Source organism: Aspergillus steynii (assembly GCF_002849105.1).
Source record: "Aspergillus steynii IBT 23096 chromosome Unknown P170scaffold_8, whole genome shotgun sequence".
Classification (NCBI taxonomy): domain Eukaryota; kingdom Fungi; phylum Ascomycota; class Eurotiomycetes; order Eurotiales; family Aspergillaceae; genus Aspergillus; species Aspergillus steynii.
In genome coordinates, this window is record NW_020194405.1 from 1,444,121 (window position 1) to 1,469,900 (window position 25,780).

The window sequence follows — 25,780 nt, forward strand, 5'->3', positions numbered from 1 at the left end:
GCCAACCATCCAGCAACTGGAGCATATGGACCAAGAACTACCTCGGCGACGAGGTCGGCAGAGAAGGCCGCGCGTTCCTGACTCACTGCGCAAGAGAGCTGCGCGAGCGTAGGTCCTCGTTCAATGTCTTCCAACCCGCTTCCACTGACTACGTCATGGGATGCCGACTCTAGCTGTCTTCCTTGTCGTCAGCATAAAGAGAAATGTATGTCTCCCTAGGCTATAGCGAGCGATTCCATATGGTAACACATGTTCATTTAGGCCAAGGCGGCTTGCCTTGTGCACGCTGTCAGCAATACAAGAGAACATGTCGGTTTGAGAGCATTCAACCGCCAGCACCCGGGCCATCGGAAAGGGCCTCCCTACCAAGGTAAATAAACGCCTTTAGTGTTTAATTCTTAGCTTACGTGCGCAAGCGAAAATGAGATGTCGAATCGAGAGCACCAAATGGAGAGAATCATTCAGCATTTCATGGGTGATGTGTCGTTCACCAGTCGGAATCTGCAAGAAATTGCAGATATGCTGGAGAAAGAGCGTGATGACTCCATATCCCAGGATGCGGAATTTTCAGATGGCCAGGCCATGTCGGAAAGTTATTCACTCGAGCCACTATCTACAAGCATGATGCGTATGCACACCCTTGCAAATTACACATGGCCTGTTGTTGATAATGCATCTAGATTATTCTGGCGAATTATCTCATTGGAATTTCTCCAAGGCGATTCGTCGCAGATTACAGAATATTGGTAATGGTCGTGAGCAGCCGGATGCATGTCACTCATATTTCAAATACCTAGCTATCACCTACTGACAGCGACGGCGCAGGGTCCAGAGACGACAAAGGGCTTCTTCCGGGCCACAGGTCTGCAATCCTCCAACTCATTTGTCACGTCATCCATGATGTACTTCCCCCCTAGGGATGTAGCCGAATTCCTGACGGACACATTTTTGCAATTCGCGCAGACCAACTATTTCTATTTCGACGAGACTACCTTTCGGCAGAAGATGAACTTTTATTATACTACCAATCAGCCTTTCACTATCGAAGATACTGGTTGGATTTGCACACTTCTCATGACCTTTGCCATAGGAACCCAATTTGCCTACATGCAGACTAGGCCAACACAGGCCAAAACTCCCTCTTCGGAAGAAATCCCAGACGATCATATTGGTTTGGAGCTTTACAGATTCTCGTGCCGGTTGATTCCAGACATGATTACTATCGCCTCAGTGGAAACTGTCCAGGCCTTCTTACTCCTTGGGGTCTACACCCTACCCATTGATACATCAGGCCTGGCGTACACATATTATGGGCTTGCGATCAAGATGGCCGTCCAAAATGGCATGCACCGCAAGTATTCCGGAGTCTCGTTGGATCCCCTATCCGTCGAGCTTCGAAACCGCCTATGGTGGTCTGCATATTCATTAGAAAGGTACAGAATGTTGGATGAGTTGCTCCGAGTGATGTACGACGCCCCGCTAACATCTCTCATAAATAGCCGGATTAGTATACTGCATGGCCGACCTGTATCCGTATCTCGAGTCGATACTGATGCCGATATGCCTACCGAGGTCACTGGCCTCCGGCCCTCCAACGGTGTCTCAAACTTGCCAAACATAATTGCCAATATCTATTTGACCAATCAATTAAGTAAATTAGCACGTGTTATTCTGCGCTTGCGAAGATGCCCACGAATTCAACAAACCCAACATCTCCAGGAACTACGCACCATCCGCACCGAGCTTTGTGACTGGTGGGCCTCACTGCCTGTTGAGATTCATTGTAGGGATCTCAACCCTAGCGGGCCTCTATTCCGCTGCAATGTGCACCTTGAACTCACCTATACTACCGCTACCATATATATTGGTCGACCCTTTCTCTTTTTGCATCCAGGGCCATCCGCTCGGATGTCCACAGGTGACATTCGTTCTGAAACCGCAAAGCTTCTATCGGACGACTGCGTACAAGCCTGTCTTCGGATTATCGACCTTTGTCAGCTCTTGCAAAATTCTGTAGGCCTAGCTCGGGTCTCGTACACAGAGTTTAGCTCTTGTCGAGCCGCTCTACTGGCTCTCATTGCTCAGCGGCTCATCGATGATTCCTCAGAAAGGCTCTGTAGCGCCATAGCCCGAGGTATGACACTCATCAGGCAAATATGCGTTGGACTTGAGTCGGCTCGCTCGGAAGTGGCCGTAATCGAGGCACTAGAGCGGGCTCGACTACAACTCGACCGCCGTGGTGAGTCTGAGCAGAACTGCGCGCCTTCAGACTCCGGCTATGACCAGTTTCGACGATGGGCCCAACTCTGGCGTGGGGAGCCTCTAACATCCATCTCGCTTCCTGGTCTCGAGCCAGAAAACATCGAGGTCCCTGGAACTATGGGCGATGATATTCCCTCTTTTGATGGGTTCCTGTCTTCTTTCCCTCAGGAGTTGAATGCCTTTGCGTCTATTCCTGCTTCGGATGAATTTGAATTGCCAACAGAGTGGCCTTTATGAGAATCAGCTCAGCCTTGGGGCTGGCTTAGACGAAGCCTTATATATGCCTGAATAGGTAGTTTATCCTAGTCCATGGATGGGGAGCTTGGGTGATTTAATGTCAACTCACACGTATTCGTGGACCCCACTCAGACTGTTTGTTCGAGGTATGAAAGTTCGGTTTATCTTTGCATGGGCCCTGGCATAAGACCCCAGCAGCTGTTTTATCTGAATTTCAAGTCGGCTCTAGAAGCTAGTATCTACAAGAATTCTAATCTTATGATAGTCTATTTTGTGAATTTGTAAGAGCTAATCCTGGCCTTGAATAGTCGGAACCTACGGTGAGCTCTCAAGGGGGAAAATATGATTTGTCAGTCCACTTCGGTGGAAAAAAGAAAGATATAACCTTCAGTTCTATCAACCCAAAAGCACGGACAGCATGGCTCCATTCTAGAAACACCATTGCATTTGAAAAGAGCCAATCCCATACAGGCCTAGAAATACTCCGTGAGTAGCTAGCCACGATGAATGCATTGGATCCAGCAATATGATTCCAGCTGTCTCAAAAAAATAAGACTAACCCTGCAATCTCAAGAATGCGGTCTCCAGGGCTTCAAGCAAGGGCGAGATATGACATTCCTTGAAGATGAGCATTGGGCGCAGACGAATAGTCGAAACACCGCAACTACCGATATTGATTCCCAAGCTCCGCATCTCTTTCAGCAAGGCACTAGAATCAGGGGTGTCAAACGCGATGTAGGTGCCTTTGCCCTTGCCTCGGAGGTTGAGGATGAAGTTCGGATACCGGCTGGCCAAGGAGGCGATGTTGTCGTAGAGTATATTGCCAATGCGGGCCTGTTTTTTGATGGAAAGTGTCAGGTATTGTATATGAGGGTACCATGGCTCTTCCTGTCTTCGAGAACTTACAGTTTCTGAGACTAGATCCTTGCTGAGAATCTCGTCAACCACGGCATTGGACATGATGACTCGGGCAGCATCGCCCATCCAGCTGGATCGCATACTTGTTAGCAAATGAGTATGAGATTGGGGCTTGAGTCATACGTATTAAACTGGCGATACGCCTTATCCGGTCGAAGATTACTGTCACTGAAAAAGTAACCCGCCGTCTGCGCTTTCTTGGAGAAAGTGACGAGGTCCGGTGCGGAGGGCAGATTCCAATGTTCATGAGCCCAGAACTTGCCCGTGGCTCCAAAGCCAGTCTGAACCTCATCGACGATAAGACTCATCCCGCGAGACTTTGTGATGGCTTGCAATTCCTGGAAAAACTGCGGGGAGGCGTGATTGTCGCCGCCCTCGCTTTGGATCGGCTCCACAATGATCCCGGCTACAGGGCAGTGCCAGGAATCGACAATGTGCTTGATTTCCAGCAGACAGCGCGCTTCTTCCTGTTTGTTCTCTTCCTCATGCTCGTCCAATGGGTATTTGAGCGCAGGGAAAGTGGCCTGCGGCCATTTGAACGCGGGAATATCCATTTTGTGCACCGGCTTGGAGCGCGTGGCGGATAGACTAGCGAACCCTCGGCCGTGGAAGGAGTTTTTGAAGCTCAGAATAGCCAACTCGGGGGTCCCGGGCCCCTGGTTATTCATGACAGATTCTAGCTCATGATCAGACCATGGAGTGGAGCCTCGTAATCGTTGCTGATATGCCATGAAAGTGGCCTTGAAAGCCAGCTCGTTGGCTTCCGATCCCGATTGCGCCGTAAAGACCTGCGTGCATCCGCGTGGAGCCACGCGCATGAGTCCTTCGCGCAGAATATTCAACCAGTGATGAGAAGGAAAATTTCCGATCGCTGGGCGATTAACCAGGGCTGAGACCATGACAGGTGACTGCGCTGCCTTGATCAATGTAGGGTTGTTATATCCCACAGGGATCGAGGCGATCTGGGCGTAGACATCCAGATATGTGTTACCATCGACATCAACTAAACTAGATATGAAGATTTATGCTCAGTCACACAGCATAGTAGTCGGCTATGGGATGACTTACTAATTTCCAGAACTTCTGTCATAGTCGATCACCATCTGCACAGTTCTGGCATCGAAGATGGTGTCCAGCTCTGTCTTGGAGCTGTTTGTGAGCGGTCCTGGGACGGCGGTCCGGACAGAAGGACCATTTATCTCAGCCATAGTAGTCGTTGTTAAATGCAACAGTGGCCCAAGATCAACGGGGGAATCGCGCGGTTTAGGGAGTAGTACTATGTTAGATACGCGTTGTTGGAATTCAACGCTTTATATGACCATCTGTTGCAGCTGCGTCACTCGATCCCGGGTAATTCATCAGGCCCGGTCCGGAAATCGGACCCCAAAGATCCGGGACCGTGAATGTGTCAAAATGTGTCAAAATATGCCGGCACGAGTCGAAAGAGCATGGCCGATCTGCCTTCCGGCTGGTCGGGTACATGTACCCGGATGGACGGCCTCGGGGACGGACGAATGCATATAAACCCCGCAAATTTATGCTGATGATAAGTCCAACGACACCATCATCCTAATCATTTTTCTCTTGTCTACCCGGATTCCTTGAAGCTTCAAAATGTCGCAGCTCGCTGATTACCGCCTTCTCTCTTTCGATGTATACGGCACTCTGATCGACTGGGAAAGTGGAGTACTGGCCGCGTTTGAGCCCGCTCTCAAGAAGGACAATGCTCAGTTCTCTCGCGAGCATCTCCTCAAAACATATCATGAACTTGAGCGAGCGCAGCAGACCATGACACCTCATCTGCCCTATTATCAACTACTGGCCACCGTGCACCCCCAGTTGACCGAGCGGCTGGGGTTGAGCAAACCCACCGAGGAGGAGAGCCGCATATTTGGCGAGTCTGTTGGGCACTGGCCCGCCTTCCCAGACACGGTCGAGGCACTGAAGCGGCTGGGAAAGCATTATAAACTGGTTGTGCTGTCCAACGTCGACCGAGGGTCATTTGAGAAGACGAACGCCGGCAGTCTGCAGGGCGTCCACTTCGATCTTGTCATCACCGCCCAAGATGTTGGCTCGTATAAGCCAGACCTCCGCAACTTCTATCATATGTTACAAGCTGTCAAGGCGCAATTCAATGTGGAGCCAAAGCAAGTGTTGCAGACAGCACAAAGTCAGTTCCACGACCACCACCCGGCCCGAAAGATGGAGATTAAATCGGTCTGGATTGAGCGACCAGGAGCTGTGATGGGTAACCTGTCTGAGACGGTTTATGACTGGCGGTTCGATACCTTGGGGGACATGGCTGATGCTGTGGAGAAAGTTTAGAAAGTAGGATCATCAAATGATGTGGCTTGCGTGGATGCTATTTTTTATTCTTGTTTTGCGTTCATGTTGCTATTCCAACCGGACACCTCCTCAGTCACTTAGTGTTTGGAGACAATGCAATGAATTCGAAAGCAACTCCTGTTCTGCAAAGTTGATTGCAAAGTTGATACCAGCCTTTAGGGCTTCCGAAGGCCTCCGGGTACGTGTACCCGAGGCTACGAAAAGCGCCAGAGATTTTAGTTTCTCCGCTTCAAATCGCGAAGACGTGTCGTTTAGTATCCGCCTCCTGTCTCAAGAATTGAAATTTGTCTCAATAGACGGTTCCAGCCACTGATCTCACGCTTCCCTCAGTGAAAGGGCGACCTTGCGAGAAGTTCCTATCCGACAGTCTGGCGTTCGCGCGATACTTGAACGGCTTGAAGGATCCACTTCAACTACTAGCCAGACGACGCTTCATCCATTCCTGCCGACAAGACACATTTCCACTCCAAATGGCTCAATCGCTCCGATTTGCTGATGCACGTCTTCTATCTCAATTAGCTCTCAAGGCCAAAGGCTAACATTTGCTCCCTATGTAGGTTGCTGTGACTTTCACTGCAGACCAGTTCCAGGGCATCTACCGGGGGAAGAGGTACCATGAGCCAGATTTTGGCGAGGTACTGAAGAGGGCTCAGGAATATGGCTGCGAGAAGGTGATGCTAACCACGATGACCCTAGCAGGGGCTCACGAAAATCTCAAGGTGGTGAGGGAGTTTCCGAACGTGTGCACTTTGACATTGGGAGTGCATCCCTATCATGCGGGGGAGATTTACGACGGCAAAGATGGCGTGGACCATTTGCGAGCTGTCGAAGAGCTCGGCAGAACACTTCTAGCCGAAAGTCCGTCACCCCTCGTGGCATTTGGTGAGATTGGGCTTGACTATGAGTATCTAGATCGTGCGGACAAAGCTTCGCAGCAGCGGGCATTTCGTGACCAGCTGGAGTTGGCCACCCGAATGGATCTTCCACTTTTTCTGCATGTGCGCGAATCATGCTCCGATTTTATTGACATCATTCGACCATACCTGCCCAGACTTCCGCGAGGTGGACTGGTTCATTCTTTTACCGGCTCGACGGAGGAAATGCACCAGTTGGTAGACCTGGGCCTGGATATCAGTGTCAACGGGGTCTGCTTCCGAACTGAAGACCAATTGGATATGGTGCGCCACATTCCACTGAAGAACTTGCACCTGGAAACCGACGCCCCTTGGTGCGAAGTGCTAAGCAACGATGAGAAAATCGCCCCCTATCTGGCAAGTGCTCGGTCATTGCCCGCCTCCCGAAAGCATAACAAATTTGTGGCCGGCCAGATGGTCAAAACTCGAAACGAGAGCTGCACCATCGAACGAGTGGCTCTTGTTGTGGCCGGGCTGAAAGGCATTTCGGTGGAAGAAGTAGCGCAGGCAGCATGGAACAATAGCACCCGTATGTTTGGGTTAGGCATTCATGAAGGTTAGAGTCACAGTGATCGGTAGTTAGAGAAACAGAACATAGAATACTCCGTACATCATGAACTCGGATCTTAATTTCGACGTCATTTTTTGGGCATTTTCTTAGAAATTATAATATTTAGAAGGCGTTCCCAGATGAGGGCTGGTTTCCGAACAGGAATTATTCCAAACCCCGGAAAGGACTGTTCAACACGGCCCGAGTGATGGTGCACCGGACCGGGTCGAAGGTCTGAGCAATCACTATTAAAGCCATTCAATCCAATTAGCCATGAAATTTCAATAAGCTCATATTGGCCATCGATTCAGGTTGTTTGATTCATAAACCTTGACAATCACAATAACGAATAAATTCACCATGGAGCACAAAGTTCCCGAGGTATGTCAAGCAAAATATTCTTTCGGATAACACGTTTCTCACTTCTTCCGTTAGTTGAAAGACAAATCTTTGCTTATTGGAAAATGCTACGTTAATGGATCTTGGGTTGGTAGCAATACCGGAAAGACATTTCAGGTCTTCGGTGAGATGGGCATGAGTGACTGGTTCTCGAAGTCCATTTTGCTGATGTCGCATTGACGAATAGATCCTGCCACCAATGAAATGATTGGAACGTGCCCAGAATTTAGTTCCTCTGATACGGACAAGGCCATCAATGCCGCGGCAGAAGCTTTCAAATCCTTTCGAAAGACTCTAGTTCGGGACAGAGCTCGGATGTTGAGAAAGTGGTTCGATCTCATCTTGCAGAATCAAGAAGACCTGGCCACGTTAATCACTTGGGAGAATGGAAAGGCATTTTCAGAGGCCAGAGGCGAGGTTAATTATGCAGCCGCCTTCATCGAGTGGTTCAGTGAAGAAGCACCTCGGTTGTATGCCGATAGTATCCCCGTCTCTGTCCCCGGGAACCGTGTGATTACCGTGAAGGAGCCGGTTGGAGTCTGTGGTTTGGTTACGCCCTGGAATTTCCCAGCTGCGATGATAACCCGCAAAATTGGCCCTGCTCTCGCTGCAGGATGTACAGTCGTTGCGAAAAGTCCTGGAGAGATACCATTTACCGCAAACGCCTTGGCTGAGCTGGCTCACCGCGCAGGTATTCCTCAAGGTGTGATAAACGTCGTCACTGCACTGAAAAACACCGTGGAAGTTGGCCACGAACTTACCAATCATCATCTTATCAGAAAGGTATCATTCACGGGCTCAACGCGCGTAGGGAAGCTCCTTATGAGCCAGACGTCATCCACTCTGAAACGAGGATCCTGGGAATTGGGAGGCAATGCGCCGTTTATCGTGTTTGACGATGTGGAGGACTTGGACGCTGCTGTCTCAGGATTGATTTTGTCCAAATTCCGAGGAACAGGGCAGACTTGTGTCTGTGCCAACCGCATATATGTTCATCGATCCCATTATGACGAATTTGCCGACAAACTCAAGACAGCAGTCAAGGCATTCCGCGTGGGACCTGGTTTTCTGCCAGGTGTCACCCACGGGCCTCTGATCCACCAAGTCGCTTCTGATAAAGTGATTGCGCACATCGAAGATGCCAAATCGAAGGGGGCTCGAGTCTTGGTCGGTGGCGAGCGCCTGGAACATCTGGGACCAAGTTTTATCCCGCCAACCATTCTCACTAATATGACACACGAGATGCTCGTGGCATCCGAAGAGACCTTTGGTCCCGTGGCTGCACTCTTCGCGTTCGACTCGGAGGATGAAGTGATTCAACAAGCAAATCGCTGTGAGGTCGGATTGGCAGCCTATGTCTATACTCGCAATGTGCAGCGAGTATTTCGAGTGGCGGAGGCACTGGAAGTTGGTATGGTGGGCATCAACACCGGCATCATTAGCGACGTGGCCTCTCCGTAAGTACCATCACAAGATGTGTTTTTTGATTGCTTCTGACGTGTAAACACAGGTTTGGTGGCGTGAAAGAAAGTGGATTTGGTCGGGAGGGCAGCAAGTATGGCATTGACGAGTTTGTTCATGTAAAGAGCATGACATTGGGAGGGATTGTGTAGATCAAATTGCGGAGGAGGTTGTAAGGGAGATAGGAGGAAGAGGTTGGAAAGGAGGTAAAGAATAATAGGAGGGGGGTTGGAAGAACAGAAGTACTGGAGGTAACAGTCGCTGCCTGAGGGGACAATCCGAAGCGAACCAAGCAAAATATATAGTAGCAGTTCATGCTGCACTACTACCTGCCATATCGCCTAGTGATGCCCATACTCTTTAATCCACCTCCACCAGATCACCAGGCGACACGACCAACGCAAGTCCTCTACAAAAGGACCTCCATCGAAACCAATAATCCAAAATAGACCCCCAAAATACGACCCTCGAGCACCACTTGAAACTCCGTACAAAGAAGCGAGGCGGGAGGCGCTGACATAAGCAGGCCTAGGACGTCATAGCCACTACCGGACTTTTCAATATCGCACATCCCCGGAAGATCGCTTGCTTCATCTTCCATTGGCCGCAAAGTGCCCGAGGACTTCGAATTTCATCCATTATCGACCTCGGAAGGTCGCTATGTCACCCTAAGCAAGGGTCACGCATCTTGACCCCCCACCACCAGACTATGAAGATAGTTGCAGCCCATCTACGACTCCAGAGCTTCAGCGTCACATGATTATGCTGGACAGTTGACCGATAACGAGGAAGTCCAATCTGTATAGCTGAAAATACTCGCTGGCCATATCCTCCGGCACATATCTCCTCTCCCGTTGATATTTTTTTTCTTGATCTTGTACATACCGTCATTACATAGGAATCATGAATCGAGATATCCCCGGGTTTTACTACGGTCAGTCACCCGGCAGAAGTTTGGCCTCGTCTTGATATTGCTGACCGTTCAGCAGACCCGGAGAAAAACAAGTACTTCAAAATCCAGGCGAGCCACAAAGCCGCGCCCGGATCTCAGTATTCCAAGGATGCTGTAAAACGGAAACGCGTAGACCAGGAGGTTGTTCCCCGAGTACTACGTCCTGGATATTGAAGTGTGCTCTAGCTAATATCAACCTATGTGCGCAGAGAAATCAAAGGAAAATCCATCTATCGAAGAGGCTGACCAAAGAAAAGATCAAGAAAGCCGCTTTCTTGGAAAACCCTCTCCTTGGAATCGGAAGGGAGGTCGAAGGTCGGCCTGTCTCGAAGAGCATCCGCCAAGAGCAACGGGGATTGCTCTATGCAAGCCAGTTTCATCGGAATCAGTTGCATCAATTTGAACCCTGGCCGGATGATTATTCCATCAAGCAAGTCCTGCGCAATAAGCGCTCTGGGATTTTGGTTGCCAGTGCGTTTTCCAACACCTTGCCGGTATTCCGCTGTCTTCTGAGCCACTACTGATTCTCTTCGAAGGTGGCCATCGTGGCGGGGAATCATCAGTCTCGTGAGTCAAACTTCGAATAATGCCTTGATTTCATCGTACTAACCAAAATCCTAGAGTATGCTTTCCCGATTGTGACCAAGAGGACTGGACGTACAACCGTACCATGGAACGAGTGCTCTTCAAAGAGCCATACAGAGTGAGCTTTCAACCAAATACTGAATGATTCACTTTGTTTTCTATGCGCTGACAAGCGTTATTTTAGCTTTCGTCGATATCCCTAAGCCATACAGGGTACATTTTGTAAGGACTTTCTTTCAGTGAATGCGAACTCCTCGTCTTCCGTTCTAACCAATCTCTAGAGCAACCATGGATAGCGGTCCCAACGGCGACTCATTCCTTGCACCTCGAATGCTGCCTGACCCTGATGAGGGTGGCGATTATCGATGGCCACCTTCTTGTATGTCAATACCCCTTAAAGGATGACCAGTCACTTATTACTGCCCTCTAGTTTCGCATCCCATCCGTCTCCGCACAGCAGCCTCGCTATGGTGCTCCGCCGCATGTCCGGAGGGAAGCAAGCCTGTCTTCGCCATCGGAACATCCGACGGCCTTCATACACTCGAGGGCTTCGGGAGTTACTGGGCTCTTTCCAAGAAGCCTTTTGCTAGCGACGTGTTCACCGGGAAACCAATCATGCATCGACGGGTCGATTCTTCTCATGCCCTCGTCAGCAGCGTCGAGTGGCTATCTTCCGACGTGATCGCCGCGGGTCTCAAGGACTCGGCCATCTTTCTCCACGACCTTCGTAGCGGAGGAACAGCGACCCGACTACAGCACAATCATGCCGTTGTGAAGATCAAAAAAGTCGACGAATACCGTCTTGTCGTCGGCGGCTTGAACTCGGTTAGTTTAATCCCCTCCTCGCATCTCCATTTCCCAGATACAATGAAACTGGACACTAGACCCTAACTCCTTTCCCAGCTCAAAATGTACGACATCCGCTTCCCACCCAACGGTCTCCAGCGCAATCCGAACCCTCATAATAAACACCACACCTCGACAACACCCTACCTCACGTTTCCGGATTACACGCCCGATTTCATCCCGGACTTTGACATCAGTTCGGAGCTGGGTCTTCTCGCAAGTGGTACGTCTTAATTCAATGTCGAGTTTCTGGATACGGTCGAGGATACTGACTCCCATTTGAAAGCTTCCGACGAGCGCAAAATTCAGTTGTTTTCGCTTCGCACCGGCGCGCAGGTATCTTCGCCCTTGTCTAAATACCAGTATCGGCACCCTATCAGTTCTGTCTGTTTTGAACCCGGCGATGGATCAGTCCATGGCCCTCAAACCCCCAGTATATTGGTCTGTTCTCAGGATACGGTGGATCAGTGGATTTGGTGATTCCGGTTCTGTCTCTGGAGGGGTTAGTCTCGTCTATATATTCGGAGTCATAAAATAGTCTGGAATATATCGAATCAAATGATTACTCAAGTTGATATCTTCATTAGACTTTCTTAGTATTACAGGATATATCGGGATGCTTTTCAATCCAGCCCACCGGCTAACCATTCTCCGACCTCGACCCCGATGCTCTTGGCCATTTCTCCAATCCAGTCACCGGAGACGTTGACACACCATTTTTCTCCGGCGTCGGCGGTCGTGTTACCACTGCTAGCACCGCCCGATCCCAGACCCATGCGACCACCGCTATCGCGGCCGGAGGCGGGCACGACCAATCGTAGTCGACGTAGCGTGGCAAGCTCTGAGTAGATTGCATCGGAAACGGCGGCCATTCGGATGGGATTGGCCGGGGGGTTGGGGTCGATAGCATGATAAATAGCAATCAACCGTTCTAGAGGAAAAGGACGCGCCGTGAGGATGGTAGATGGGCCCGTGATACCGGCAGCTCCACCGGCGGCAGAGGTGGTGGCGGATGAAGTGGCAAAGGCAGATTCAAGGGTAGATTTCGTGATACGAGTCTTTTGTCTTTTGCCCTTTTTGCTAGGGGTGGCTGGGCCCTGGCTGGCCTCTCGGGCGTCTTCTGCCTGAGCCTGAGATAGGACCTTGAGACGTCTTCTGTGATGAGCACGCTTGTTACGCGCAGAAAGTGAGGAAGAGGAGAATTTGGAGAAGAAGATTGTGTCGAGCCTTTGAGGGATGTGAGAGGATAAGTATGCGGAGGTGAGTATTAGGGTTGCGAAGTATGGCAGGGTCGGGAGGGGAGAAGGGGCGGACACGGCCGCTAAAGACGGTTTCGAGACCAAGCCATTGACAGACGGGTCTGATTCTTCTGTGACGATGTGATGAACGAGAGCGGCTTCGCCATGCTGTCGGAATAAAGCTCGATTCCGGACCAGAAGCCGGGAAAAGTCCCATTCGGCGCCGGTTCCGGGCGGCGTTTCGCCATTGCTTATGGGAGATACAAACTGCGGCCAGAGCTTATCACACATCGACTGAAAATTAGAGATCGAGCCTGCCGTCGGTCCAACCAAAGAATCATAGATGGCCGACACAAAGTGTGGATACAACCTAGAGGCTGTTTCGTCGGAGACGTTGGCAGCCGCTGGTGGCCCTGACTTTAAGATAATTGTGATTGCCTCCTTGCGCGTATACGGTGGGAAGTTGATATGCGGGACACCGGCAGTTTGCAGAAACAAAGGCCGTGGAGCACAGCTGAGGAGCAAAACAACGCAGAGAGACGGAATCTGCCCAGTCAGTGATGTGCTCAACAGACCATGCCGAAGCAGCTGCTCGAAATATACTTACAATTTCGCCGAGCCTTGCCAGCGCTGCTAACAGCGTCGGAGGAGCCTCTCGTTGCTTATCAATCCCATCTAAGACCAAGACGAATTTCTCCGCGCCGTTGCTCGTTGATCGCGACGCCAAACACTGGCTAAGAAGCACGGCAAGACCGCTGACATTTTCACATCGCCCCTTTCCATATTTCTCCCACTCGCTTTGTTGGCCGAGTGCTTCCAACGCTCCCCAGAGGATCTTCGTCAATAGATGGCGACCGGTGATACACTCTGTGCTTCGAATGACGGCATGGGGGACTTCGAGGGAAGATAGAACGCCGCGGACAATGGAAGACTTGCATGTGGCGGAAATACCATGAACAACCACGGCTGGCGGATTAGGGACATTGGGCTAAACGTGAGGCGAAAAATCAGCAAGTTCATCCTGGGGTCAAAGGCCCTTGAGAGCGCGGGAGGGATAGTGGCACAAACATACCGCGAGAAGAGTGACAAGCTGCCTGGTTTGAAGTTCACGACAGGGCCATTGCTGGCCCAGGGACCGAGATATTTCAGTCGGAAGCATCAGCTACAGCGAGAAAGTAGTCGGGATGGAGAGAAGGGTCGAGGCAGGGAAAGCTTGACTCGGAGGCTCCGCGCGACTTGATCTTATCGCCGGAGGAACGCGAGTCTTCACATGCGCAGTCACGTGGCGGCCCAGACCGCCTGCCGTGTTTGTCTCTTGATAAGTCTGTAGTCATTCTATGGAAGTCAGGCCCAGACATGATGTGGAGATAGAGCATTGTGATTGCTAAACGTATGGGTACATCTATTCTACCGAATGCTGTTGGAACAGGCTCAAAATCATAGTGAATGGTAAACCATGCAGCGATCGTCGTCCCAAAATGCACCAAACTTGGGGAAAGGCCAACGCGGAGAAAACCCGCTCTCGAAAAACAAAAGCTCCGGGCTTCTCGCACCTCTCAACTGACAGTCCAATTCTGAGTCCAATGGCCGAGAATGCCAACGCTACCAACCGAACGGGTGCGCAGGTTCCAAGAATTAAGCAGGGCATGGAGCAGTACAAACGAGAAAACAGGAACAGAACAAAATCCATAAAAGCACAGTTTCGGTTCAATTGTCTGGAAAAAAGGCCTGAGATGAGGGGAAAGATGACAGAAAAGAAAACTATTGAGAACATTGCTTCCACCATGGTCACCTTGGGCAAAAGCATCCTAGGATAACTCGGGAGAACTGGGGGAAGAACAAATGATGGGGAGGAAACAATAAACAAAGATTGGGGATAAAACACAGAAGCCAAGAAGAGAAAAAAAGTGAATAAACAAAAACGTTCAAAAAGTTCAAAAGACATGATAGACATGATCATTCAAAGCGTTGCAAGAATACAAGACGTAAGGCATTTCGATCCCTGTATCATGAACTACAGAATATAGCTCATATGAATCCTCCAAGATGCAAACCAATTTGCATAAAAGATAAGAGATCTTGACATGGTAATGTGTTACGTTGGCCGTAAGTCATGAAGATCGTAGCGTCATCTCGAATATGAGTACAGTTCAGGTGCACAACAACCAGCACTCTTTTGACGCGAGGAAAACGCTCAAAAGTATGCATACAGCTGACCCTGCGCACCAAGGCCGCCGTTAGGTTGCTGAACGGTAGGGAACATGGCTGAAGAGTTTTCGCTGGGCCCACCGGACGGGGTGTTCGAAGCGGAGCCAGTTCCCGAAGCAGGAACATAGTTTTGAGCCCCAAACTGGGAGCTGATGGGGAAAGGGTTTTGTTGATACAGGAATGGTTTCTGCAAAGGTCCTGGGAGCTGCGCTGAGTTCATCTCGTTGGGGGTAACCTGCCCACTCGTCGACGCACTTCCTCTCCCAGAACCCTCGGAAGCCATCATCTTACCGGCAATACGACGGCCGTGAGGAGTCTGGCGAATAGACGGTAGAATGGGGCGGATAGAATCCACGATGCGAGTCCGAGTATCGGCGTCCGCGAAATCCATGGCAGTCTGGACGACATAGTTTGCAAAAGAATCACGGAGCATCTTTTCAAGCTCAGCCCCGGCCAACATCTCGTCAATCATCTGGCGGCGGATTTGGAATTCCGCAGTCCGAAGGCATTTTTCAATCACGTTAGAGCTAAACTTTTGCTTGGACAAGGCCGGGATGTTTCCTCGGAAGGTTTGGCACAGGGGCTCAGTAAAGCGAGGCTCGGCCAGATCAAGGATGTACTGCACCACGTAATTGCCGAAGGGATCTTGGACGAGGGCAAAGGCATTCGAAGTGATCTGGGCAATAAGCCGAGCCCGCTGCTCGCCTGAAGCATGATCGATACAGCGCTGCAGGACACAGCATCCATGACGATGGGTTCCGACAACAACGCAATTGCCACCGACGGCGTCATAGATGAACTGGGCATCCTCGGCGGAAAGACGGTTGAGACATTTCTGAATAACGTGATTGCCGTTCAGGTCCTGAACTAACTCGACGACGTGATCCTGCAAAGCATGGATCACTGTCTGGGTCTGTTCGGAAGTAGAGATGAACTCGATCATTTTTTGCAGAGCCCTGGTCCCATGCTGATTCAAAGCAATTTTAACGAGCTGGTGGGCCGCATTGTTGATCAATGCTGTCCGCTGTTCGTCGTTGGAGTATTCAAGCAGCTTTTGGCACAAGTAGTTACCAAAAGGATCAGTCATCAGCTCCACAACGTGCACATGGGTTTCTTCAAAGATCATCTGCACGTGCTCCGGGCTACGCTCCTCCAGTTTCCGCTGTAAGTATCGACAACCGTGTTGATCTTTGCACAGACCATACAGCTCTCCCCGGTAATGTTCAAGGGGGAAGTTGGTGAAGCGTGAAAGCTGAGCAGAGTCACTTTCGGTAGCACGGCGAGAAGAAGCTCCTTTTGCCGGGTTCTCGGCGAGCCGGAAGTTTCCATAAGGGGGGTAACCGTTGTAGGAAGCGTTGGGACTGTAATTCTGCATCTGTCCATTAACTGGAACTGGGGCTCCCATGTAGGTCTGGAGACCATAGCCGTAAAATGGTGGCTGGAAACCAGTTGCCGGGGCAGGCGCAGTGGGACTCGTTCCGGGGGCGGAGGCAGCAGCAATCTGAGGGCCAAAGGGAGCCGCATTGGCTTGAAGAGCAGTTGTCTGGGCCCGGGCACCATTTAGTTTTGCGTCATCCCGCTCCGGAGAGTCACGCTGCTGGCGAGGGGTCGTGGCAGCAGATGGAATGCGTCCCAGGTTGGCATTGTGCTGATGAATCTGCTCGGCGTGCGTTTTGGGGGGCGTGATAGCCGGGTTGAACCCATCTCCCTTGACAGTGGGAAGGTCATTTGTCGAGTAAGAGGACTGGAGGGAGTTAGGTCGGCCCGAGGAAGCATTTGGAGCCATGTTATCCTGGTTCCCCTCCGAGCTGTAAAGAAGATTGGCTTCCAGGGAGTGTCGGGCAGCGTGTTTGGACGGATTCGGTGTGTTGGAGTTGGACTCGTTGTTGGAGCTTCCAATCTGGTCAAGTCGAAACATGTTGAGTGCGTTTTGTGGCATGCTTTGGTGAGAAGTGCGATGCCGACTGTGGGAATTCCAATTCTCCGGATTAGGAGTCTTGGAGTTCGCAAGATCCAATGCGTCTGAGTTTGCGGACAACTGAAGGTATTGTCAGCAACAGGAAAAACCACGGGATGATTAGCAAAGAAAAGAAAAAGAAAAAAACCTACCAAACCCGAGTCGTCTCTACGCGACAGAGTTGGGAATTTGTCGTCAGGATCGGTAAGTTGCAGATAACTCTTGATGTCAGGGGTAGGGATTCGATCCTCTTCTTTGAGAGTGGCCCTATCTTCGTCGTTGAAAAGAAATTTGGCCGCGTTGAAGGATTCGAGACCCGAGTTGTTGGAGAAGCTCGAGGTATTTGGGCGGATCTGCGAACCCAAGCCAGCCGAAGGCATTGAATAGCGATGAATGCTACCAATTGTAGTTAGTATTGATGACGAGTCTGATGGCAGTGATGACAAATTTGATGGGATGAGATGCGGGAAAACGAAGACAATAGGAAAGTCACAATGTCAACAGAGAACTGAAATAGAGTGAACTACAATGGGGACAGGCCGAGTGATTCACCCAGGACAATAGACAAACGATGACATCCGATCTACCCAAATCGGGGCATTCCCTGCCAAATTCCTGGGAAACAGAGAGCAAAAGGACTAGTAGGCGAGCAGACAGGGAGGAGTGAAAGGAAGAGAGGGAAAGATGGGAAGGTGCAAGTGAGAGGAAAGAGGGGAGGAGTGAATAGTGGAAAAGTGGTCAGGTGAATGGAGTGAGTGAAGTGAAAGAAAGAAATGAAAGAGAGTCTATGGGACTTACGAAGGACCTGGGCGGAAAGGTGAAGCAGGCTCCTGGCCAAAGTCTTCCATCTCAGAGTTTCTGCGAGATCCTGGAACGGAGTGGACCGAGAAACGGTTTGTTGGGGTATGAGAAGAGGTATTGTCTGCCTGGCCTGGGGGACTGGTCACCTGCGACGGAGCAAAGACGTTGAAGAAGCCGGGAGATGAAGTGACGCTGGAAGTGGAAAAGCGAGTCGGGCGCGTGAAGCCCCCAGGAAAGCCATTTTCACGAGCATCCGGAGGAGTCGTAGGCTCACTTGCCGGACCAGAAATGCCAGCCTTCGCCAGGCGTTTCGCAAGCTGATCCATCTCAAGTTTTTCCTTCTCGTGTTGCAGATCAAGAAGCTTCATGTCTTCTTCAAACCTCCTCTTTTGCTCTCGCATGTACTCGATGTGCTGGCGTTTCTTTTCGAACTGGGTAGGAAATCAGCTGGGTTTAGGGGGATTGAGGATAAAGATTAACGATATAGTGACAGGGGGGAATGGATGGGAGGCCTGTCAGGAAGTTGGGGGAACGTGAAGCTTCACCAAACGTCCGGCAGACCAGCCGTCAAGGCCCAAACCAGGTGAGTGTATGGAATTAGAGCGAAATACAGGGCTTACCGATGACAGTAAATCTAGCGGGTCCGGGACCTGGGGAGCGGCGCCTCCGAGGTGATTCAGGTAGCTCCATGACGAAAGCTTGCTGGAGTCCGTCGTGAATCGGCGCTGAAGGTTGGCACGAACATCGCCCGACGGACGCGAAAACGCGGACACGAAGTTGGAGTGGCTCGGAGAGAGCGAGGTATAACCGGGGAACTGGGATTCGGACGGAGGCGAACGCGGAGAAGGGAATCGCAGCTCATCGAGGCGTTCACTAAGTCCGTTCTTGAAGGCCATGGTGGACTAAGTTGGCTAGGACGAAAGTCGCTGGACTAGCACCAGATAGGGGCCAAAACGAGTCAGAAACCAGGCATGATAGGACAAAACGGGCAACGGCGCGAGCTCCAAAAAGGGGGAGCGGTATTTGAATATGGGAGAGCAGAGTGCAGGGAGCTCGGGTGGTGGCTGAACAAAAAGAGGCACAGGAACCAGGGAGACAGGGAGGGAGTTGGCGGTTGGCGGTGTATTCCAGATAACGAGCAACGTAAGGGAGTCGGAGAGGGGCTGAGGGGCGGTTTTGGCGGCGAAGATCTCGGGAAAAGGAGCTCGACTCACACACAATGAACGCCTCGTGAGGTTAATTTCTGGGGGCCCAGATGGAGGAGACCGACAAGCAGCGGTTCTGGCAGGCAACGCAAGGGCGATTCGACGACGGATTTGGGCGCGGATGGCACAGCCCAAAGCGCGCTGCTGGCGATGCGGAGATCTGGATCAGTGATGTTGACGGAGCAGGGCTGCGGCGGTACCTACCAACTCAAAACCCTAAGCTCTGCGATCGAGAGCAGGGGGTGGGGGAGGGGAGGGAAACCGATGCAAATATAGAAAAGAACGAGCGATGCGCAAGGAGACGCAATAAGGATAGAATAGCAAATAACAACAACGAAGAAAGGACAAGTGTTGTACAGATAAATGGGGAGAAAACAACGGAAGCGAGCGAGAGAGTGGGAGGCGAGAGGGGAAGAAAGGCGAGGCGGCGGCTGGGAATGACTGGGCGGGGAGGTACCGTCCGTACCGTATGTCCCGTACGCAGGTATCCTTACCGGTATCGAGGTACCTGTAGGAAACTCACGGAGCTCGGGCCCAAGCCCGAGCTCCTTGAGTTTCCTGGCTTCCATTGCTTTTTCTGCCTTCTGATAATAATCATTGATTATTATCGGTCGGTCCCATGCTTCACGGATCATCGGGAGCTAGGCTGACTTCATCGTCGAATTCCTGTCGATTGGGCACCGATCCCTTGGGAGTCGGGTTTGTTGTTCAGACAGGTCCTCTTGGTAAAACCAGTCTCTACATCCTACAGTAATAATGGCCCCTAATCTGAGAAAAAGGCACTCGAGTCTGGAATAGGTACTTCTTTATTCGTATACCTGCACCGAATATAGATACTTTACCTCCCTAGGTACTTGGTACCTAGGTACTCCGTACAGCGTATGTACGTATGTACAGTACTTTGATACCCGCCGGCTCGGTACCTTACCTCCCTAGCAGCTACCAGTTCACCGTGCCTGATGTTAATTGTTCATTAATCCTAGGTAAGGTGGTTATCGACTATCTACTAGCTTCGGCTAGTCCTAGTCCTGATCTTCACAGACGGGGGGGCGGATGTGCCTTCGTCCTACATCCAACACCGTCTGTTTGAGCGGAGAAGCTGATTGCGCTTGGATATCATGACTGCGATGAGTTGTCTGGATTAATGACCGCCCTTCCTGACGGTAAAGATCGGCCCAGGATTGCTTGATCCCGTGCAAGGGCATAAAACTAACAACCAGGATCATCATACGGAGTATTAATAGTGATAATATTAATATAATAATAACGGATTCGATGCTACTGCACGACTTTGTTGGGAGCGAGTGGCAGCTAAACCAAACAGCGTAAGTTATCGTACTAGCGGTAAAGCAAATCTCGCACGGGGGATTCAACCTGGAAGTCAACTGCAGCCTTTCCAGACCCCGGCAGGCAGTCCACCCAAGTAGGTAGGAAGCTTCATCATGGATCGCCGGCTTGAGCTATCTGCTTTCATGGATGACCTCAGCGCGCCGGTCGGGAGCAGTGGACAGTGCAAGGGGGACGACGTGAAATGCTAGGTACCTACTTGGTACTCCCTACTCCCCTCGTACGTGAGTATTATTGACATTTCATGATTTCACAGCCTTTTGTGGGTGTGCCGGTCGAGAGCGTGGGCTCTGCAAGTGTTTCTGCATCAAGTGGGGATTCTTGGAAAAGATGTGACGGCGGATCAGGCCCTAGTCACCGCACGTACCTGACCATAAGAATCATTCGAAGAAACGAGGAAGAAGGAGGGCACCGTCAAATCCCTCCGTCGCGTCATGAACGAGTCAGATTTCCGGTGCTAATAGCGGCTGCGGTCCAAGTCATATCCTCGAGACTACTTCCGTAGCTCGAAGGACCGTTTTATTTTTATTTTTGTTTTTTTTAGAGAGGGGTTTTTAATTATCTAATTAGGTACGATGATGATTGTAATTTTAGGTGCTTGGAGTCTCAGGGATTCGCTGGTGAACCGTGATTCGATCTGGAATTTAGATAGCGTGATCTGGTTACTCGTGACTTCCACCCTCATGGAAATCCCGACCTGGACGGTTACCTTACGCCTTACGAAACCACACGTCCTCGGAGATGGAAACTGGAGGTACCTACGTGTAGGAGGCATGTACAACAATAATACTCAGGGCTGATTATTCATTGTCAATCGTTCGAGCGTTCCTATTGAGCATTGACTGATCGAGTGTAACCCAACGCGACTTGTCCCAAAGCCACCTCCCGTACGACCAGCCTACGAGGTGTGGACGCATTGCCACGCGCGTTCCAAATGGTTCGCGACGGGCCTTTTTGTCCAGGATCTCTGGCAATGCTTCCCACTCGCTCGCGTCCTCTTGGTTTCCGCGGATTTGGACTGGGCTTTGCCACACGGTTTTCATGTTGCATTGTGTCTTTTCCGGCCACGCTGCTGAGATATTGCCAGCAATTATTCCCATTCGGACCGAGGATCGCATCATTTATTTTGGATTTTCCCAATTGTCTCAATTTCCCAGGAGCGGTCGGTCCGTACCAGGGTTCGCCATTATTGGGTGCTGTACGGTGCGGTCAGCGTGGTTCCATGGATCAGTCGACTCAACATCCCGGGAGCGATGATCTCGACCGATTGAGATGTCCCAGTGGATTCGGAGGAGTCCTTCTTTTTTCTAGGGGTGAAAACAGAAAAAGAAAAAATGAACAAATTCAATTCAGTGTATAAAGAAATGAAAGAGAAAAAAGAAAACGAAACGAAACGATGGAAATGAGCTACTCCGTAAAAGAAAAGGCTCGATGAATCCGGTAATTTTCCTCTGCCCTGCCGAAATGCTGATTGGTGCGGCGCCGGAGAAGCGGTGTACAAAAGCCAGACCAGACCAAACCAACTGGCCATGTTGATCCCGTCGCCTTTCCCCTCCCTTGGGATCGAAACAGATGCGCTTGATCCGTTTGTTGCATCCGTCGCCCCCGGTCTGAGCTCATGCCAGGATATCAAACACGACCGCCATGCAAGTCTGGATGTGTCTGTGGGCAAGATCCGGCCTGCGTGACGAACCACGGCGCCGAACCCGCATTGTAGCTACTTACATTCATCCATAGGTACCACCACCACCAGTACAATTCCCTTCTGGTGGTTGCAGAGGGTGCATTGGAAATATTCATTGCTCCTATGTGTGTTTACACTTTCATTCCACGGCGTATCGAGAGATCAGGCCCCAAAATACGTGCTTCTCATCCATGCATGTCTGCTCTTATCCGGTATTCGCTACAGGAGGCTAGGATTGTGTCTTTCTGGGACGCTTGCCTCGCTACAAGTATGGAGATCTTGCAGGCCGGAGTAAATAAGGTAGCACAGCCTCCCACGCTGGGAAGGGGGGTACTGACGAGGTATACATCCATGGAGAGGTATAGACAGGTAGATACCTATCTAGGTAGGTACTTATCTAGATGGTAAAACGTTTACAGATGGCTTGTTCGGCGGAGACAGGGACCTGCTCTCCAATATACGAAATCTTGCCTCACTTCTCTGAAATCTTCGCCGGAGCAAAGCTCATTGCCCGAATGCACACAGCTGCAATAACCTCAAGGTCTGTTCGCTAGCTGAGGAGATCCATCTGGGCCCGAGGAGCGTTTGTCGAGAGACTCAGTCAGTTGCATCCGTCTCTCTACCTGTATTGCCAATTCGTGCGAGCTTTGACAAGGGTTGAGGTTCCAGCAGGATCGACCGCAAGATAGGCAACGTCTTGGGTAGCTCTCGGCTCTCGGCGGTGATGACGGCGACCGAACTTGGTCAACAACTGCTGCACAATCACCGGATGTCGAAGAAGGGCTTTGTATGTGATGCTCCTCGCCCTTCTTGTTTGCAAACGCCGAGCGTTGGAATGTAGGGTCGCACATCGTATTGACTTCAACCTTGGTGATTTCTAATTTCGAGATACCTGAATTTACGGTGGGTGCCTTCTTTTTTTTTTTTTTGGTTTCAAGATAATTCATATTTCTTTTTGTGGTACTACATGAGACACTCCGGATGTCCCTCGATTCTTTGACGTGATAAACTTGAGCGATGGTGTTGAATAAAATACATAGCCACTGCGGGTAGTCAGTACGCTGAAGCGATTTCTTATGCCCGGCCAACTCCGTATCCCAATGGCTTATGAGAAGCGGCGTTCTCCATGCAGCACTTGGAGGAGATCCATACCGATGATATCAACGCTCATTATGCGCCACCTCGGATCAGCCATCAGGCCCCGAATCCAATTGGCCTTAAGGTTCCAGGGGCGGCCTCCGCGTTCGTGGTACTGCCCGTACCGTATCGCTGTTACCGTACCGTACCATACCCGGTAACCATCTGGTCTGACTAATCAGCGCCCCTTCTGGCTTACACTTCCGCTTCCTGTCATCAATCGGTTTCACATTGTTTGCCACTGCCAATCTGGATTTCCTTCCGGAGACGACAGACAATCAGAAAGACATCACGGCTGGGGGAGAATCGCGGGGAAGTTGGAGCACAAGGTGTGGTGTGAAGCTTGCATAACCCTAGGGTATGAATCACTGCTCAGATTATCAATCGCCAGAATCGAAAGGGCTCGCTTCTTTCATGCCCGACAGGACGTGGATCGGCTGCTGAGGAGACCTGATTCGATCAGATATTCGCCAGGTTCGGAATGACAACCCCATACTTGGGGTCGATTGCGCATCGCTGACTGGCTGAGCGGGCCAATATGATTCGCACACATGATCTCCAGCCAAAATGGCTGCGCGAGTCCAATCAATCACACCGGACGCTCGTTTCGCCGATCAATCGAACTGCCTCCCACGTAAGAACTCATGCCTGTCACGCCTCTGACATGTGCAGTCTCCATTCCCTGAAGAAAGTCTGCTCCTCTCCGGATGGCCAACGCTCCGCCTCATTGGCCCCTTCTCTTCACCTGAGCCCGCGATGAAACCAACTGGAGATCCGCCGCCGCACGTGATTTCGTCGCGGGACGTTCGAGGAGATTATTGATTCATGCAATCCTGAGTCTTCAGGATGTCGAGGAATACCCCCCTCCCCGCACTAATTTAGCTGGTCGTCGTCCGGACCACTTGGGTCTGCGACCGATTCCATCGATCTACTCTTCTCGTCGAATGCAAATTTCTCCGAACGGGGACGAACGGTCTCGAATGCCAGGTGGCAAGGGGCTCTGAAGTTGCGGTCAAAGAAAATAGCCCACCGCCAGAGCCATCGTCCCTTGCCCCTCCTCTAGAACGATCTCCCCACACCACATTCTTCCAGGCGTGAACGGAACTGCCATCGAGACCTTTTTGGGCCAATTTGGACACCACTCTCGGCAATTATCGTGGGCGCGAAGTGCGCCTAAGGCCAGCAATTGCCTTCCCACTGTATCTCCTCGTGCTAAGAATCCCTGTCTAGCAAGTTAGTTAAGAGATGCGTACTTATCTTGAGCATCTGAACATTGTTGTTGCCCAACCCCGCAAAGCCAAATCGCTTGGCCCCCTTTTTTATTTTTGGGACTCTGCATTTGGTGATGAGTCGGGACTCGTACGGTGGCCTTGGAAAGGATTACCGAAGGGTCTCATTCCTGGAGGGCCATCCACCATCCCAATTTTGATCCAGGACGACGGGGACTGCGGGAATCAACATCTCTACCCCCGAGAAAGACCGCGGATTTGCTGCCTATGCTGTTGTGGGGTACCCACTGGTACCTAACGGTTGATCAGAGCTTCCGGCTACTGCAGCCATCTGCTATCACGCCAGCAGTCAGTCAAGCCAAAGCGGAGATAGCCGTGTTTGGTGACGCTCGCACCAACAATCTGCTAATCTAGCGTCATGGCCATGATCCCGTTGTGCCCTATCCGCCGTATTTCACAGCTGCCCATCACGACCACTCCCAACAGGTCACGTATTCTTTTGAGCTCTCGACGGAACAATCACTGCAAGTGAGTTGGCCAGTGGGACAGATGTAGATAGCCATTGGCCCATTGTGGCTGTGAGATGGCACTCCCATCGGTTTCGTGAGTGGATACCAGACCCTCGAGCCCTACCTTTCGAGCCTTGTTGCCTTAAGTTACGTCTTCAACGAAGCTTCTTGGGCATCAGACCTTGGCTAGGAATGGGCTGAAAGCAACAGCCTCTGTATGGAGGCTCTTGGTCCGGAAACTCGTCCCATGCTGCAAGTGGTTGTATTAGGAAGGGGATCACTTACATTGAGTTCTGCGGTTGATGCGTTGGATCTCCACCATGACAGAATTGGAGCCCGGCATCAGTCCATGAGACGTCCCGTTAAGGCATGTAGATGCATTCTGCCGCGGAAGCAAGAGAAGTTTCCTGGTCGATGCGTCGTTCTCATGACGCAATTGTGCAGTGGAACATCATGGATAGAATTTGCCTCTTGTGAGATGAGTCAATGTAATTGTGACAGGTCACCTTGAATCGCATTGACGATGAGATGGTATGCTCGACTGTATCGCTTTACATTATCTCGCTTTAGATCAAATGAGATGTGTGCGGCATACGTTGGCATCCACTTGTCTACAAATTCGCTAGATATTCCTCCATCTGGGCTCTTATTGGAGAATGAATGGTATTTTTTGCATGATCCAATTAGGCAGGTCTTCCCAAAACAGGTCATTCATGTCATACTGAATTAATATTTTTGTTATCAGAAAGGAACAAAGGAAAAGAAAAACGATAGTAAAACGCCGAATAGAACGGCCACCACTCTGATACATCCAAAGTGCCCATTCTGCCAGATACCAGTCGCAGCAGGTGGTGGCTACCCAAACAACAACTAGACAGAACCCATCCAAATGCCACTCGGCCGGCCTGGTTTAACAACCGCGTCCTTCGGACGTTCAGAAAACAAGTCTACCTTCCTGTACTCATGCAGCTTGGCCTCGCGGAACTGTAAAATGC

At 50.8% G+C, this 25,780-nt stretch overlaps 9 protein-coding genes across 9 annotated transcripts; 4 read left to right on the plus strand and 5 right to left on the minus strand.

Annotated features, from left to right (window-relative positions):
• Nucleotides 1-11: 11 nt before the first annotated feature.
• On the plus strand, nt 12-2,688 carry P170DRAFT_440362 (Zn(II)2Cys6 transcription factor). The gene is made up of 7 exons (XM_024850062.1): nt 12-108; nt 174-205; nt 262-370; nt 417-628; nt 681-769; nt 826-1,433; nt 1,500-2,688. Exons 1-7 carry the CDS (start codon nt 26-28, stop codon nt 2,497-2,499), a joined length of 2,133 nt encoding a protein of 710 aa, XP_024700517.1. The 5' UTR covers nt 12-25; the 3' UTR covers nt 2,500-2,688.
• Nucleotides 2,689-3,054: 366 nt separating this feature from the next.
• Nucleotides 3,055-4,779, minus strand: P170DRAFT_416264 (4-aminobutyrate aminotransferase; the record flags this gene model as incomplete). Its single annotated transcript, XM_024847111.1, has 4 exons — nt 4,486-4,779; nt 3,541-4,425; nt 3,406-3,487; nt 3,055-3,333 (listed from the first exon to the last, which is right to left on the minus strand). Exons 1-4 carry the CDS (start codon nt 4,623-4,625, stop codon nt 3,055-3,057), a joined length of 1,386 nt encoding a protein of 461 aa, XP_024700518.1. The 5' UTR covers nt 4,626-4,779.
• Nucleotides 4,780-5,016: 237 nt separating this feature from the next.
• Nucleotides 5,017-7,238, plus strand: P170DRAFT_513257 (uncharacterized protein; the record flags this gene model as incomplete). The annotated part of the gene is made up of 2 exons (XM_024855086.1): nt 5,017-5,736; nt 6,321-7,238. Exons 1-2 carry the CDS (start codon nt 5,032-5,034, stop codon nt 7,236-7,238), a joined length of 1,623 nt encoding a protein of 540 aa, XP_024700519.1. The 5' UTR covers nt 5,017-5,031.
• Nucleotides 7,239-7,587: 349 nt separating this feature from the next.
• Nucleotides 7,588-9,239, plus strand: P170DRAFT_479740 (NAD-dependent succinate-semialdehyde dehydrogenase; the record flags this gene model as incomplete). The annotated part of the gene is made up of 4 exons (XM_024853711.1): nt 7,588-7,608; nt 7,663-7,750; nt 7,814-9,083; nt 9,137-9,239. The coding sequence occupies 4 exons, from the start codon at nt 7,588-7,590 to the stop codon at nt 9,237-9,239; spliced, it is 1,482 nt and encodes a 493-aa protein (XP_024700520.1).
• A 428-nt stretch (nt 9,240-9,667) lies between these two features.
• P170DRAFT_275524 (uncharacterized protein) lies at nt 9,668-10,090 on the minus strand. The gene has a single exon (XM_024843167.1). It carries the CDS (start codon nt 9,976-9,978, stop codon nt 9,751-9,753), a length of 228 nt encoding a protein of 75 aa, XP_024700521.1. The 5' UTR covers nt 9,979-10,090; the 3' UTR covers nt 9,668-9,750.
• On the plus strand, nt 9,682-12,031 carry P170DRAFT_416273 (uncharacterized protein). Its single transcript, XM_024847112.1, has 10 exons — nt 9,682-10,021; nt 10,077-10,180; nt 10,249-10,510; nt 10,576-10,606; nt 10,661-10,742; nt 10,809-10,846; nt 10,906-11,003; nt 11,055-11,449; nt 11,528-11,693; nt 11,757-12,031. The coding sequence occupies exons 1-10, from the start codon at nt 9,991-9,993 to the stop codon at nt 11,948-11,950; spliced, it is 1,401 nt and encodes a 466-aa protein (XP_024700522.1). The 5' UTR covers nt 9,682-9,990; the 3' UTR covers nt 11,951-12,031.
• A 62-nt stretch (nt 12,032-12,093) lies between these two features.
• Nucleotides 12,094-18,570, minus strand: P170DRAFT_479742 (uncharacterized protein; the record flags this gene model as incomplete). Its single annotated transcript, XM_024853712.1, has 7 exons — nt 12,094-13,254; nt 13,316-13,696; nt 13,777-13,831; nt 14,919-16,954; nt 17,026-17,269; nt 17,672-18,105; nt 18,295-18,570. 7 exons carry the CDS (start codon nt 18,568-18,570, stop codon nt 12,094-12,096), a joined length of 4,587 nt encoding a protein of 1,528 aa, XP_024700523.1.
• Nucleotides 18,571-19,778: 1,208 nt separating this feature from the next.
• Nucleotides 19,779-20,627, minus strand: P170DRAFT_275629 (uncharacterized protein). The gene is made up of 3 exons (XM_024843168.1): nt 20,426-20,627; nt 20,254-20,339; nt 19,779-20,190 (listed from the first exon to the last, which is right to left on the minus strand). Exons 1-3 carry the CDS (start codon nt 20,465-20,467, stop codon nt 19,902-19,904), a joined length of 417 nt encoding a protein of 138 aa, XP_024700524.1. The 5' UTR covers nt 20,468-20,627; the 3' UTR covers nt 19,779-19,901.
• Nucleotides 20,628-21,782: 1,155 nt separating this feature from the next.
• P170DRAFT_440370 (uncharacterized protein) lies at nt 21,783-22,347 on the minus strand. Its single transcript, XM_024850063.1, has one exon. It carries the CDS (start codon nt 22,024-22,026, stop codon nt 21,856-21,858), a length of 171 nt encoding a protein of 56 aa, XP_024700525.1. The 5' UTR covers nt 22,027-22,347; the 3' UTR covers nt 21,783-21,855.
• Nucleotides 22,348-25,780: the final 3,433 nt, after the last annotated feature.

Excerpts from the sequence above, each read along its gene's own strand:
- P170DRAFT_440362 (XM_024850062.1), top strand. The coding sequence starts at position 26 with ATGGACCAAGAACTACCTCGGCGACGAGGTCGGCAGAGAAGGCCGCGC. Across the intron at positions 109-173 it reads CGCAAGAGAGCTGCGCGAGC|CTGTCTTCCTTGTCGTCAGC; the intron begins GTAGGTCCTCGT and ends TGCCGACTCTAG. Across the intron at positions 206-261 it reads TCGTCAGCATAAAGAGAAAT|GCCAAGGCGGCTTGCCTTGT; the intron begins GTATGTCTCCCT and ends ATGTTCATTTAG.
- P170DRAFT_275524 (XM_024843167.1), bottom strand. The coding sequence starts at position 9,978 with ATGACGGTATGTACAAGATCAAGAAAAAAAATATCAACGGGAGAGGAG.
- P170DRAFT_416273 (XM_024847112.1), top strand. The coding sequence starts at position 9,991 with ATGAATCGAGATATCCCCGGGTTTTACTACG. Across the intron at positions 10,022-10,076 it reads TATCCCCGGGTTTTACTACG|ACCCGGAGAAAAACAAGTAC; the intron begins GTCAGTCACCCG and ends ACCGTTCAGCAG. Across the intron at positions 10,607-10,660 it reads GGCGGGGAATCATCAGTCTC|AGTATGCTTTCCCGATTGTG; the intron begins GTGAGTCAAACT and ends CCAAAATCCTAG.
- P170DRAFT_275629 (XM_024843168.1), bottom strand. The coding sequence starts at position 20,467 with ATGTCAATAATACTCACGTACGAGGGGAGTAGGGAGTACCAA. Across the intron at positions 20,340-20,425 it reads AGGGGAGTAGGGAGTACCAA|CTCAAGCCGGCGATCCATGA; the intron begins GTAGGTACCTAG and ends GAAAGCAGATAG. Across the intron at positions 20,191-20,253 it reads AGGCTGCAGTTGACTTCCAG|CTGCCACTCGCTCCCAACAA; the intron begins GTTGAATCCCCC and ends TGTTTGGTTTAG.
- P170DRAFT_440370 (XM_024850063.1), bottom strand. The coding sequence starts at position 22,026 with ATGAATATTTCCAATGCACCCTCTGCAACCACCAGAAGGGAATTGTAC.